The 15,786-nt window shown below is 38.5% G+C and overlaps 1 protein-coding gene across 1 annotated transcript in view; it reads left to right on the top strand.

The window, feature by feature from the left end:
- The window catches only part of LOC127850759 (sperm-associated antigen 7 homolog), a 29,049-nt gene that overhangs the window by 6,773 nt on the left and 6,490 nt on the right, over positions 1–15,786 (top strand). The window contains exons 3-6 of the mRNA XM_052384048.1: positions 1,575–1,663; positions 4,199–4,283; positions 5,883–5,972; positions 13,145–13,295. Of these exons, the coding sequence (XP_052240008.1) occupies positions 1,575–1,663; positions 4,199–4,283; positions 5,883–5,972; positions 13,145–13,295 (415 nt within the window). The remainder of the gene's footprint in view (positions 1–1,574; positions 1,664–4,198; positions 4,284–5,882; positions 5,973–13,144; positions 13,296–15,786) is intronic.

The following is a 15,786-nucleotide window of genomic DNA, read 5'->3' as shown; positions in this document are numbered from 1 at the left end:
GAACAAAAACCGGTCTGCACCTGTATACGAGACATTGCTTGACCTTATTGTTATTGAAGTGCTCATGCTAGCTGGCCAATCAACATTGAGCTCGCTTACAGATGAAATAACGTTGTTGAATGAAATGTAAAAATGGGTGGAGCTATGGAGTAATATTCGGTAATTCATGCGCAGACACTGTGCACTTTGAATACACAGTTAAAATTGTCGTCTGCAAACAAAATAGCGGCCGGTCGCAAATGTCGTATTATTAAAGATTAAAAATGAAAAGAAGCGTGACAATAATTTAATTATTTCCAAGCTGTCTATTGATCTGAATTTAAAAGTGATAATTAAATAATTAGTTCTATGTCGATGATGTTACAACTTTCTGTCAATTTCCGATCAAATGAAAAGATGATAATTAATTAATTTGTTTGTTTTACTCGCACACTATGCTAACTGACAGCAGCGTATTTTAATCAAATGAAAATGTGAAAAACACGCGCGGTTTAATTGTAATTAAAGTTTCGTATTTTTAACACATAGGAAGAGTCATTCATCTAGTCTACTATAAAAATGGAATTAACCACTTTGTCTCTACAGTCGCTAACATGGCGTCTTTAACCTTAAAGCGTCGTTGGACGAAAAAGAGTCATTAAAAAAAAATTAAAACACAAAACACTAGAGCATTCCAAGAGTCATGGAAACTTGACAACAATTGGCTTCGCTTTGATAATGAATCAAAATCAATGTACTGTGACGCCCTTAGCCTGTACAAACCAATAGCAACATTCAAATTTATGTACACTGCTCACTGCCTGTGCGATGCGCTCAAACCCATTGCCATTTTATAAAAAAATGTACCAGAAGAAAGACTTGTGCTATTCTGAGGTTACCCTCCTTTTGACAGCCACTATTCAGACTCTTGAGCACCTGTCGGAGACTAGGTCAGGTCTCATGATGAAAAAAATTCTGATGGTCACACCCCAAACACCAGAGACTGATAAAGATGGCTTGTTCACTTTTGAATATGAAGGTCACACTATTACAGACAGACAAACAAAAAATGGTTGGCTCAAAGAAATTTTGGGCCAGCGCTAGCCCTGAAGAAGTGCATAAAGAGCTAGGAATATTGAATAATATACAACGACTAAATACCACATGTGCAATGTTAATCATTTGGTCAGTGTTTAAACAATCATGGGTGCATTAACTGACCCTTTTTCACCCTGAAATCAGTCGACTGGTAAAAAAAAAAAAAAAAAAAAGAAAAGAAAAACCTACCTACCCTCCTACATTTTTCTGGCCATGTTCCCTTAACCAAGACTATTTTTTTATTTGGCCTTAGATATATATTTTTATGCATTTGTAGTCTTTAAGAAAGCTAAATTTAATTGAAGACCTTTTTTACTAAATTCAAGTTTTAAAAGCTTCAATTCCAACCAAACAGCATACAACCTGAAAGGACTGCATGTTACTTGCAGGCTGTTCTGGTGTTATGCTGTTGGCACATAGCAATTTTTAGTTTGAGATTGAGAGGGATGAGGTAAAACTTTATGCAATATCATGTCAGCTTTTAATTTTTGCTTCAGATTCAGTCAAAGATAAGTGCATTTATAAAAGATGGAAAACAAGAGAAGCTCAAGTTTGAACCAATGGAAACGACTTACAGAGCAATCGTGTATGTATTACAACTTGCTTGTTGCATTTATGCAGAAATCAAGACATCTGTTGTTACAGATAATTTATAATGAAGGAACTTGAAAAATAAAGCCAACTGTAAAATGTTTTAGGCTAGACATTAAATGTATGACTGATTGGGTAAAAAAGGAAACTTTCATTCAAAAAAATATGTAAACTACTAAAAGTTGAGTTACTATTGCTCCATTTTAGATTTGAATTTTGATTGAACATGGTGGTAATTTGTCAAAAGAGCACTTTGTTGTCACTCTGCCTCATCATATTGTGCCTGTGGTATATTTTCAATACAGAATGTTTTACATATGCTTATATTTAATATAACATTTATTTTCATTTTAAAACATTGTTTCAATAACAAATAAAACTCATTGTGTGAACATTAATGATTGAATTTTAAAATAAAATTTACAGTATAATAATGTGATCAAATAAAAAGGGGCCTGTTGGGGGTCCAAAGGGGCATGGTGGGGTCCAAGGGGGCATGGTTGGGGTCCAAGGGGAATAGGTGGGGGTCCAAGGGGGCATGCTGGGGTTCCAAGGGGGCATGCTGGGGGTCCAAGGGGGCTGTTTGGGGGTCCAAGGGGGCATGGTGGCTTGGTGGGGGTCCAAGGGGGCTTGGGGGGGGGGGTTCCAAGGGGGCATGATGGGGGTCCAAGGCAGCTGGGTGGGGGTCCAAGAGGGCATGATGGGGGTCCAAGGGGGCTGGGTGGGGGTCCAAGGGGGCTGAGTGGGGGTCCAAAGGGGCATGGTGGGGTTCCAAGGGGGCTGGGTGGGGGTCCAAGGGGGCTGAGTGGGGGTCCAAAGGGGCATGGTGGGGTTCCAAGGGGGCTGGGTGGGGGTTCAAGGGGGCTGAGTGGGGCTCCAAAGGGGCATGGTGGGGGTCCAAGGGGGCATGATGGGGGTCCAAGGGGGCTAGTGGGACCTTGTGGTGGCCGAGTTCTTTGCCTCTCTATTTAGGCCTAACTGGAGCACTGAGTTACTGTGGTTGGATATTTCAAAGATAGAAATGAGTAACATTGCATTGTCTACATTTTTACATAAAATGTGATCACTTATCCCATAACTTTCTGTTTTTCAAGATTCAATATCTGCGTATGCATCACATATATAATAATACGTTTCTTTCATAATTTTTTTTTTTTCAATTCATATCCTGTGAATATAAAACACCCTTGTGAAAAGAATGTATATAGGCCATGCTTTGTGAAAAAGGGGTTTAATACATGTGCATAAAGTGTGGTTTCAAATTACACTTTCCTTTTTATGATATTTTTCGTTAAAAGAAAGTCTCTTCTTAGAAAAAATCAGGTTAAGGCAGAACGTGTTGTCCCTGATTAGCCTGTGCAAATTGTTTAATGTAGCATCCATATTTTATGATTGTTTTAATTGTGATGTGTTCATAAGTATTCCTGAAACTTAATAAACTAGGCATATAATACTGATGGACCATATTTGTAAATGCCTGAACTGTGTCATAAGGTGAGCAAAGCAGCACAACCATGCACCTATTAAACCTTTACCACTTAGATACGTATTAAACCACTAAGATATGCATTTTGATGCATTTGTAGTCCTTGAGAAAGTTAAATTTTATAAAAGACCTTTCAAGGTTCAAGATTTAAAGGCTTCATTTCCAACCCTTAGATACTAATGAGCAGCAAACAGCATAAAACCTGAATAGACTGCGAGTTACTCGCAGGCTGTTCTAGTTTTATGCTGTTTGCACATAGCCATTTTCACTTTGCCTCAAAGTGAGAAAGGGTTAACCCATGCCTAGCGTCTAGAAAAAAGGCCTTGGCAAACAGCGTAGACCCAGATGAGACGGGGCGTCTCAATAGGGTCTGCGCTGCTACATTCAAGGAATTTCATACATCAACACATATTTAAGTTATGAATTCCTTTTGGACAAACAATTTGCAAAATTGGTATAAAATTGTGCAAGGTTTTCACAATGCATGTGTGTAGTTTCTTCACATTCCCTCCTCTCAGGCTAATCTGGGATGACACTTGCTGACTGAAGCCTTGCCGTTATATTATTCTAAGCCTTGCCTGATATATTACAAAAAGATCAGGCAGTAACCTGTTCAGGGCCCTCAATCCATTTTAGGGGAAGCGGGTCGCTACCCATAGCTGGGGGAATTTTCGCGGCGTTTTCCCTTTTGGGGGGATTTTTTTACTTACTATCTAATTATTACATTTGTACATGTTTGCACTATATTCATTGCTTATTTCATAATTTAGTATGTTTGACAAGATTAAATTAAAATAGAATTGAGATATAATAATCATGAGACATCTATCTATATAAAAAAAATGCGGCCGAATTTCGGCCTTGAATTTGACAGATTGAGGGCCCTGCTGTTATTCTCTATTTCAGACTTAACATGATTTACACTTAAGACGATTCTTCCATTGAGCAGAAACTATCATAATAGCGGAAAGTGTCTTCCCTTATCTGTGATGACACTTAACACACATGCATTAAGCCACATTTGTTCTTGTTCCATGCTTGCAGACATGATATAGCAGATATTGCCAGTCTCACTTCATTCTCATTCGGCCTGGAAGAGCAGGACAGATATGTGATGATATGGAAGAAGGTAATTCCTTGCATCATTTTATGTTAGTTCTTGAATGCTTTTATGTTTTATGAATACAAAGGTACAGCTCTCAGCAGTTTGAAGTGTCGGTAGCTGAAAGTCTGATTATTGCAACTACAGTGTGTGTGTTTTTTGTTCAAATTTGGATCCTGTATGGGATCCATTCCCAATGGAAAAAAAGTATATATTTTTCCCAAATGTGACCTGAAAATTCCCAATTGAAGACTTATATTTTTTATTATTTTTTTTTCAATAAGTCTCAACATGTAATTCATCTCCAATCCAGCTCTATAAGTAAAAAACCATAGCGAATATAATATTAATATCACTTTAATTCTCAATTTTCAGTATTTGTTAGCAAAAAATGAACAATACTTATTTCCCAAATTTAGTTTAAATGACGCAAATTTTCCAAACACAAAGGTACCCAGCCCCATTCCTAAAATGGTGGAAAAAAAAACACTGAACTGCATCTAATGAATTACCCAAAACAATTATTCCTTGCAGCTTCCTCTGATTAAGTGTATTTGTTCATCATGTTTAGTTGCGATGGGAAAATGGGTCGTTTGTCCTGTGCAGTCTGGTCCGGACCTAAACTGTCCGCTATAAAGTCATGCAAGATTTCGTGGCCTTATAAGTGGACAGGGTAGCACCTGACCAGACTGCACAGATGTGAAGGCTTGGTAAGAGTTGCGCAGGCCTCATTTGATATTAGATCCATTTTCGCAAGATTGATTCATATATGTATACATGTTGCTTTCTCACAGACTATGAACATTTATACATTGTAACTCAAATTTCATTTTATTTCTTTGTGCATGTATTAATTTTCTACATGCTTAATGTATGCACTCTTATAAGATTCATTTGGTTATTAACTATATTATATATTTCAAAGTGAAAAAGGTAACAATATGGATACTGACATGCTGTTTGTCTGCTGCTATGTCCATGATATTTAACCCTTTTCCACTTAGAAGCAAGGTAAAAATGGCAATGTGCAAACTGGCAGTCTGTTCAGGTTTTGTGCTGTTTTCTCCTCATTAGTATCTAAGGATTGGAAATGAAGCCTAAATAATCTTGAATCTAGTTACAAAGGTTTTTAATTAATTTAACTTTCAAAGGTACTTAAAATGCGTCAAAAAATACATATATCTAAGTGGTATTGGGTTAAACAGTGTATTTGTGGGTAGAATTTATTTTTCTCATCTTTTTCCAGCTGAACAATTATAATTATGGGTGAATTTGTATAAAGGGATTTGGGCAGAATCATGTCCTTTTACATTTTGAAATATGCATGACATAGCATGTAATATTCTGGTCATAGACTTTGAGGCATACTTTATTCAACAACCCTAACATGAAGGTATTTTTTAAGGAAAGAAGTTTTACTGCGACCAATTCTGTCAAAACTTTGACCCTTTGTCATATTTCTTCTATAGAAAAATACAATTAGTTGTATCACAGGGCTCATCTGTGCCTGTGACACATATTGTTAAATTACATTTTGACCCTAGTTTTCTTGTATTACTCCCTGTTTCCAAAGACAGCTTAAATCCCTGCTAGCATGACTGTAGCCTTTGTTTAACCTTTCCACAGGAGTTTGCGCCATCTGATGAAGAGCTGCTGGCCTACAGAAGGGATGAGGAGTGGGACCCAGTGAAGGCTAAACAGATGGCAGAATTGAGAGTAAGTAGTTGCAGGGCAAAACAGATAGTGGAATTGAGAGAAGGTAGTTGCAGGGCAAAACAGATAGTGGAATTGAGATTAGGTAGTTGCAGGGCAAAACAGATGGCAGAATTGAGAGTAAGTAGTTGCAGGGCAAAACAGATAGTGGAATTGAGAGATGGTAGTTGCAATGCAAAATAGATGGCAGAATTGAAAGTAGGTAGTTGCAGGGCAAAACAGAGGTTGAATTAAGCGTAGGTAGTTGCTGGGCAAAACAGATGAATTGAGAGAAGATAGTTGCAGAGCAAAACAGATGGTGGAATTGAGAGTAGGTAGTTTCAGGGAAAAACAGATGATGGAATTGAGATTAGGTAGTTGCAGGGCAAAACATATAGTGGAATTGAGAGAAGGTAGTTGCAAGGCAAAACAGAAAGTGGAATTGAGTGAAGGTAGTTGCAGGGCAAAACAGATGGCAGAATTAAGAGTAGGTAGTTGCAGGGCAAAACAGATGGCGGCATTGAGAGTAGGTAGTTGCAGGACAAAATAGATAGCAGACATAAGAGTTGGTAGTTGCAGGGCTAAACAGATGGCAGAATTAAGAGTAGGTAGTAGCAGGGCAAAATAGATGGCAGAATTAAGAGTAGGTAGTTGCAGGGCAAAATAGATGGCAGAATTAAGAGTAGGTAGTTGCAGGGCAAAATAGATGGCAGACATAAAAGTTGGTAGTTGCAGGGCAAAAGAAGGTAGTTGCAAGGCAAAACAGAAAGTGGAATTGAGTGAAGGTAGTTGCAGGGCAAAACAGATGGCAGAATTAAGTGTAGGTAGTTGCAGGGCAAAACAGATGGCGGCATTGAGAGTAGGTAGTTGCAGGGCAAAATAGATGGCAGACATAAGAGTTGGTAGTTGCAGGGCAAAATAGATGGCAGAATTAAGAGTAGGTAGTTGCAGGGCAAAATAGATGGCAGACATAAGAGTTGGTAGTTGCAGGGCAAAATAGATGGCAGAATTAAGAGTAGGTAGTTGCAGGGCAAAATAGATGGCAGACATAAGAGTTGGTAGTTGCAGGGCAAAATAGATGGCAGAATTGAGAGTAGGTAGTTGCAGGGCAAAATAGATGGCAGACATAAAAGTTGGTAGTTGCAGGGCAAGAGAAGGTAGTTGCAAGGCAAAACAGAAAGTGGAATTGAGTGAAGGTAGTTGCAGGGCAAAACAGATGGCAGAATTAAGTGTAGGTAGTTGCAGGGCAAAAAAGATGGCGGCATTGAGAGAAGGTAGTTGCAGGGCAAAATAGATGGCAGACATAAGAGTTGGTAGTTGCAGGGCAAGTAGGTAGTTGCAGTAGGTAGTGCAGGGCAAAATAGATGGCAGACATAAGAGTTGGTAGTTGCAGGGCAAGACAGATGGCAGAATACAGAGTAGGTAGTTGCAGGGCTAAACAGATGGCAGACATAAGAGTTGGTAGTTGCAGGGCAAAACAGATGGCAGAATTAAGAGTAGGTAGTTGAAGGGCAAAACAGATGGCATACATAAGAGCTGGTAGTTGCAGGGCAAGACAGATGGCAGAATTTAGAGTAGGTAGTTGCAGGGCAAAACAGATGGCAGAATTAAGAGTTGGTAGTTGCAGGGCAAAACAGATGGCAGACATAAGAGTTGGTAGTTGCAGGGCAAAACAGATGGCAGAATTAAGAGTAGGTAGTTGCAGGGCAAAATAGATGGCAGACATAAGAGTTGGTAGTTGCAGGGCTAAACAGATGGCAGAATTAAGAGTAGGTAGTTGCAGGGCAAAATAGATGGCAGAATTAAGAGTAGGTAGTTGCAGGGCAAAATAGATGGCAGACATAAGAGTTGGTAGTTGCAGGGCAAAACAGATGGCAGAATTAAGAGTAGGTAGTTGCAGGGCAAAACAGATGGCAGACATAAGAGTTGGTAGTTGTAGGGCAACACAGATGGCAGACATAAGAGTTGGTAGTTGCAGGGCAAAACAGATGGCAGACATAAGAGTTGGTAGTTGCAGGGCAAGACAGATGGCAGAATTAAGAGTAGGTAGTTGCAGGGCAAAACAGATGGCAGACATAAGAGTTGGTAGTTGCAGGGCAAAACAGATCGCATACATAAGAGTTGGTAGTTGCAAGGCAAAACAGATGGCAGACATAAGAGTTGGTAGTTGCAGGGCAAAACAGATGGCAGACATAAGAGTTGGTAGTTGCAGGGCAAAACAGATGGCAGAATTAAGAGTAGGTAGTTGCAGGGCTAAACAGATTGCAGAATTGAGAGTTGGTAGTTGAAGGGCAAAACAGATGGCATACATAAGAGCTGGTAGTTGCAGGGCAAAACAGATGGCAGACATAAGAGTTGGTAGTTGTAGGGCAAGACAGATGGCAGAATTAAGAGTAGGTAGTTGCAGGGCAAAACAGATGGCAGACATAAGAGTTGGTAGTTGCAGGGCAAAACAGATGGCAGAATTAAGAGTAGGTAGTTGCAGGGCTAAACAGATTGCAGACATAAGAGTTGGTAGTTGCAGGGCAAAACAGATGGCATACATAAGAGTTGGTAGTTGCAGGGCTAAACAGATTGCAGACATAAGAGTTGGTAGTTGCAGGGCAAGACAGATGGCAGAATTAAGAGTAGGTAGTTGCAGGGCAAAACAGATGGCAGACATAAGAGTTGGTAGTTGTAGGGCAAGACAGATGGCAGAATTAAGAGTAGGTAGTTGCAGGGCAAAACAGATGGCAGACATAAGAGTTGGTAGTTGCAGGGCAAGACAGATGGCAGAATTAAGAGTAGGTAGTTGCAGGGCAAAACAGATGGCAGACATAAGAGTTGGTAGTTGCAGGGCAAAACAGATGGCAGACATAAGAGTTGGTAGTTGCAGGGCAAAACAGATGGCAGAATTAAGAGTAGGTAGTTGCAGGACAAAACAGATGGCAGACATAAGAGTTGGTAGTTGCAGGGCAAAACAGATGGCAGACATAAGAGTTGGTAGTTGCAGGGCAAAACAGATGGCAGAATTAAGAGTAGGTAGTTGCAGGGCTAAACAGATTGCAGAATTGAGAGTAGGTAGTTGCAGGGCAAAATAGATGGCAGAATTGAGTGAAGGTAGTTGCAGGGCAAAATAGATTGCAGAATTTAGAGTAGGTAGTTGCAGGGTTAAATAGATGGCGGAATTGAGAGAAGTTAGTCACAGTGAAATGTGAGCTACTACTGTACTGGTATATTGCATACAATTGCAGTGAAATGTGAGCTACTGCTGAACTGGAATATGGTATTGCTGAACAAAACAGATGGCAGTGTTGAGCTTAGGTAGTCACAAGAAAATGTGAGCTACAGCTGTACGGGTGAAGTGCACACCTGTATACAGTCATAATGATTGAGGTCGCCATGGGATATGGTGTCTGCTTAGCGACAGGGAGGTCATGGTTTCAATCCCCACTGTGGGAGCGTTCTTTAGATTTCCCCCAAAGAAACCAAGGTACTGGTTCTAGGCCCAGGAAACAGACTCGAGAACGTTTCAATAAGCCTGAGGCTTTTGATGCAATCAAGCTAAAATAAATAGGTTTTAACTATACGGTAATAATGAAAACCACAAGTCTCATACAATGTACAGGCTGTCAAGCGGTCATACTTTTTCCTACTTTTTCCTACTATTTCCTACTTTTTCATCAGGATCCTACTTTTTCCTATTTTTTTACCAAATCTTCCTACTATTCCTACTTTTTCATTTTCAATGGAGAATTATTTTTTTTCAAGAGTTTATTTAGTAAACTTGCAGGACGAATGAATCTATGGCATGACTGTATCCCTGTTAATGTGCATTCATCTAGATGAGACCTGATGAGACCTGACAACCCATGCTGACTGTCTGCTAGCACCTCTTCAGGAAGCATAAATATTTATTTCTTATGTAACTTTTGAAATTATTAACAAGTTTTTTTTAAGTAACAATAGTGCCTTGTTTACTTCCTTAGCATTTGTACACTGCAGACTTCACTACCTTACACAGTTCCCAGTGATGCAAGAGCTGAGGGAACCCATTGTTTATTCCAGTTTTATTTTGTTTCCATTGACAACAATTTGACCAAACCTTATGCATGTTTACATGATATTGCTGTTTGGAATGTAGAGATATAGAGATACGTGTATTGTATGAGTGGTTATGTAATATGGAATTTATTACGCAAGTTATTTGAAAAAGATAAAATGATGCTTTGCCGAGTTTTCATCATTTACAAATATAATGTAAGAAATTCTGTATTACATGACAACGGATATGATGTTCTATTGATATCATAGGTACATCATGTTTAGTAATTAAAGATAAATGCACAGAGCCTAAATGCCCTGATATATTTTTATGCTCCCGGTAGGGTGGCATATAGCAGTTGTACTGTCAGTTCGTTTGTCTGTCTGTTTGTCTGTCTGTGTGTCCGTCCGAAAACTTTAATATGGGCCATAACTTTTGCAATATTGAAGATAGCAACTTGATATTTGGCATGCATGTGTTTGTCATGAAGCTGCACATTTTGAGTGGTGAAAGGTCAAGGTCATCCTTCAAGGTCAAAAGTCAAATATATATAGCTTCAAAAAGTCAAAAAATACAATCCAAGGGAAGTAATAAGCTTTAAGAGGGAGATAATTTCTAAACCTGCCAAATGATATATTGAAATTTTATTTCAAAGCGGCGCAATAGTGGGCATTGTGTTTCTGACAAACACAATTCTTGTCTAATGATGCCATGGCTAGTGAGGTAACTTTAAGGTGTTACAGCGTAGTATTAAAATTATTAAACGGCATTATTACACTCCCGCGAAGTCATCAATAATGTAAAAACCATTATTTGAAACTGGAATAAACAATATAGTGCAACTGTTTCATTGCCCAATCAATGATGTCATAAAAGATGTCAGGTGATAAGGTCTATCTCCAGTTGCATAATCTGCTCTGCAATGACCAGTCATTTTGAATGTAACTTAAGTCATTATAACTGCACCCTATTGTCAATTTAAAGGTTTCACGATGTAGCTGTAGCAGAGCATTGACACTGCTTTATATACTAGTATTAATCTTGTACAACAAGTTGGTGTATCACTAAATAAATTTGGTCTTCTGCTTAAGAATATAACATGCACAATATATTACAATTTTTATATCCATACACAGAAGATCTCTAACCACTTATTTGATGATACACCAAAATGAACAGCATCTAATTATACTTCTTAATCAGGGTAGCTTTGCTTGAAACTTAATTATCATAGATACACTATAAGTGCTAAAATGCCTAGTGGGAAAACAAAGTTTTACCCTTCATGGATGGAGAAGTTGGACAACAGTGGAAAAACACTTGGATCATGGTGCAAGAGAGATACCGGCAATGAATTTGCAAGATATTGTACTGTTTGCATGAAGTCCATCTCGTGTAGTAATTCTGGTGCTAATCAACTGATAAGTCAGGCAGATGGACAAAAACACAAGGAAAACATGAAATACATGCATGATAATTCACAAAAGCGTTTGTTTGGAAGTGCTCCAAAGCCAAGCAGCTCTCAGGGTGGTGGGGATAAATCTTTCTGTATGCAAGTACATCCATCACACAAGGAACAGATACAAAAGGCTGAAATCTTCTGGGCCCTTAAGGTAGCTTCAAGTGGGTATCCATACAGAACATGTGATGGCACTCCTGCTCTGTTTCAAGCTATGTTTCCTGGACCTGTGGCTAAAAAATTAGTATTATGTATTCCTACTTTTAAGGGAAAAGTTCCTACTTTTTCCTACTTTTTTCCTTCTTTTCTTGCAAAAGTAGTTCCTATTTTTTCCTACTTTTTGAAAAAAGGTCACTTGACAGCCTGAATGTATACTAAATCTGCATTATTATCATTCTCATATATAATTGTAAAACAGAGCCCTGACTGTCAATAACATAAATGTTGGGGTGTGAAAACAGCTTCAACCTTAAATAAACAGTTATTTCAAGAGACTTTATTGCACAATCCAGACTATGGTCTCAATAGAGGGGTTGACTTTTTACTGTTAACCTATTGTTAAAGACCACCATTAGACACCTGCTCCTTTAACAGGGTTCATATAGACCTTGAAAAGTGCTTGAATTTCGATGTTCTCATTGAAAAGTGCTTATAAAGGCTGTTGAGTGCTTAAAAAGTGCTTATTTGCATATAAAAACTTAAAAGTGCTTAAAAAGTGTTTATTTTGGGCTTCAAAAGTGCTTGAAAACTCGCTAAGAGTAAAAATACATAATTTCATATCTTTTCCATGATTCCGAAGTCGTAGTTTTTTTCCATGATTTATGAAGGTTCCAATCTGCTCATACTGGCAGGTACTGGATCGCTATGGGTCAGTACGGGTTTAAGAACGTAAGGGAGGCAACTACTACTAATCTTCCGCCAATTGGTCTACTTCACTTTTTGTTTACGCATTATACCATTACGGTGCTGACAAGTTGAAATAGGCCAATAAATAAGTGCATTTTTCAGAAAGGGTGGCTTTTGAAGTACCATTGGGTTGTTGACAACGCCCTTTCTTAAGTCAAAGCATCTTGTAAAGTATGCAGAACAGATATAGAGATCGCTAGTTTGGGGGGATCCCCGTTGAAAAAGCCACCAGAAGAGTGAACATTTAGAATATATATTCAATACAAATAACAGATTTTGTTTTGGTATTTGTAATGCCTTTGGTCAATTACTATATCATAATGAAATATCTTACTTTTGATTTAACAGTTGTTACTGTAGCAGGGTAATGCAGACTGTTGTAAGTCACATAGAATGTTAAGCAAGAAGAGACCAAGTGAGCGAAAATGTTGTCAGCATTGGGCACAAAATAATATACAGTTTTCAGTACATCGGACTAAAAAAGTGCTCGAATTTGGATTTTTTCCCTTGAAAAGTGCTTAAAAAGTGCTTGAATTTCATTAGAGAAAATCTGTATGAACCCTGTTTAAAAGAAATAGTTTATCAAATAAAATTTTATTTGAAGAAAAAATGATTAATTGGACTGTGCTCTGTGAAAAAGGGGTTTAATGCATGTGCATAAAGTGTTGTCCCAGATTAGCCTGTTAAGTTTAAACTTGGTCATTATGGATAAAAATCTAGGTTGCCAAGTGAACCCCCCAAAAAAATACCAGTAATATAAAAACATTTATATCAAGCGCTAAGTATTTAAAATGACATGTTTTCAAGGCTCAGGAGAGACTTGCGGAGGACAGTAGACCCGGGAAGAGGAAGGTCGTGCCAGCGTCCAACTATCACGACAAGTATCGCCACCTGATAGGTGACACTGCAGCTAAGGAGGCAGCGCAGTCCACCGTCACCAACAGGACATACGGCTTCGGTAGGACTAGCATTTTATTACGTTTGAGTCTTGCTTTGAGAAAAATGGGCAAAATGCATGTGCAAAATGTGTCCAAGTAGGCTAACAATGGGTGAAAATTTCGGCGTTTATGGTCACCAACAGAACCTTTGGCTTTAGTAGGGCTTAGATTTTTAATAACATTTGATTTTTTTCTGGGAAAACAGGGCTTAATGCATGTCAATAAAGTTTCATCCCAGATAAACCTTTGTAGTCCACACAGGCTAATCATTAAGACACTTTCACATTTATGGAATTTTTCTTTTAAAAGGAGTCTCTTCTTAGCAGAAATCCAGTCTAGGTAGAAATGTTGCTTGAAGCACGTCTGAACCAGTCTAGGTAGAAATGTAATTTGAAGCACGTCTGAATTGTGGGCTTTGAATGATATAAAGACTGGAACAATCAATCTTGTCAACTCTCTAACTCAAAATTTTTTTATTAACACATCACTAAACTTGTTCCAATTGTTGTTGTTTTTTATGGGATACTCTTTCCCACCTTATTCTATAACCAGCCTGTGGGGTCTGTACAGGCTAATCTGGGACAACACTTTATGCACATGCATTAAGTCACATTTTCCCACAGCATGGATAATTTATTCTATGATCTCAAGTATCACAAGTACTGCCACCTGATAGGTGACACGGCTGCATAGGAGGCAGGGGAGTCCACCGTCACAAACCAGACATCAGGGATTTGTTAGAGCTAGCACTTTTTATGCTCCCCCATATAGTCGCCGCTTCGTCTGTCCGTGTGTGTGTCTGTCTGTCTGTCTGTCCGTGCAAAATTTTTGTCCGGGCTTTTTCTCAGTTATGGCCCTTTGACATTTTCTATAAAAAAATTATTGTCCCCCCCAACTACTGTGCCCTCAAGACGTTTCCTTTTATCTGAATATATAGTGCAATATTGTGGCAAAAAAACCTTTGGGGAGCATCACCCGTCTCCGACGGTTTCTTGTTGTTATGTTTGAGCATCTGGTTAAGTCCACTTTCTGTCTAGACTGTATTTTGGCTAAGAAGAGACTTTCTTTAAACTAAAAATACCTTAAAATCACAAAGCGTCATCCCTGATAAGCTCTGTTTTTCCAGAACGAGGCTAATTATCCCACGCCAGAGGGGGAGGGATATTGTTTTGGCGTTGTCCGTCTGTCCGTCCGTCTGTCCGGCCGGCACTTTTGTGTCCGGAGCCATATCTTGAAAGTGCTTAGGCGGATTTCATTGAAACTTGGTATGAGTATATAAATTGATAAGAGGATGATGCACGCCAAATGGCATTGTAAACCATCTGTTTATAACGGAGTTATGGCCCTTTGTATCTTGAAAAAAAGCTTTTTTTGTGTCCGGAGCCATATCTTGGAATTGCTTCGGTGGATTTCATTGAAACTTTGTATGAGTATATATATTGATAAGAGGATGATGCACGCCACAATGTGCGGGAACAAGAACTGTCACGTGACCACAAATGCGAATGACCACGGCTATTTTGTGGACAAAACGTCGATCGAAGGTATGTTTTCTTATATTTTCTCCGTTTTAGAAGACCACATGTAACAATACCTTGGTGCACCGTACACAGTGCGAATTCTGCTTTTCATTGATGAGTTGCTCATAGTTTTAGGTATAATACTTTTTGAGAACATTCAAAGACAAATATCGAACTCGACGATGCAGACGACCACACATGTTGGTTCTGTGTGTGTTTCTCTTTTAAAAGACCAAGTTGTCAATGTTTAACTATACGAAACAGACCAAAGAACAGCTTCGAAATCTCAGTAGTTTTTAAAAAGTTATTTACAGTGTCTATGGTATAATTATAAGGGGAAAAATAAATGTGCTAACGACCACACTTGAAAAAGTTTGCGAACGACCACACTTGGAATATGAATTTATGCAAACGACCACAAGTATTATTAAACACTCGTTTTGTTTAGTACCTTTGTATACTTGAGTATAATTTAGTATATAGTCATAGGATATCCATGCATATAACAATATATTTTTCATTATAGACCATTTATATACCGTACGGGATGATTGCATACATATCATCTGCTGGAGAAGTCCAAGGATTTACCATCAGAGTGTGGCCAGAACTATGAGGCATGCGTATCTAGATCCAGAGCAGTCGTTACTGATATTACAATCAAGTTAGTTAGTTGGACTACCGGTAACTGTAGGCTATGAAAAAAAATAGTTTTGTTTATCCCGATAGTAATGTATGCTCAATTCCGATCGTTATGACAAAATAAATATCAAATGGAAACCACGTGGATTGTTTAACTTTGAAATAAGCTAGCAAAGTTTTATCTTTGAAAAATATTTTTAAGTTACAATTACTATATTACGAACCATATAAATTTGTTTCAATATATTTTATCATAATATTTGCGCTAACTGATGTTTAAAATAATAAAGCTCAATATGGTATGTAATCTTACAGGGACCATGCATTTCTTTGATCATCTAAAAGGGAG

The sequence above is a fragment of the Dreissena polymorpha genome, chromosome 11 (assembly GCF_020536995.1).
Source record: "Dreissena polymorpha isolate Duluth1 chromosome 11, UMN_Dpol_1.0, whole genome shotgun sequence".
In the NCBI taxonomy this organism is placed as follows: domain Eukaryota; kingdom Metazoa; phylum Mollusca; class Bivalvia; order Myida; family Dreissenidae; genus Dreissena; species Dreissena polymorpha.
This window is presented reverse-complemented; position numbering and strand designations above follow the sequence as displayed.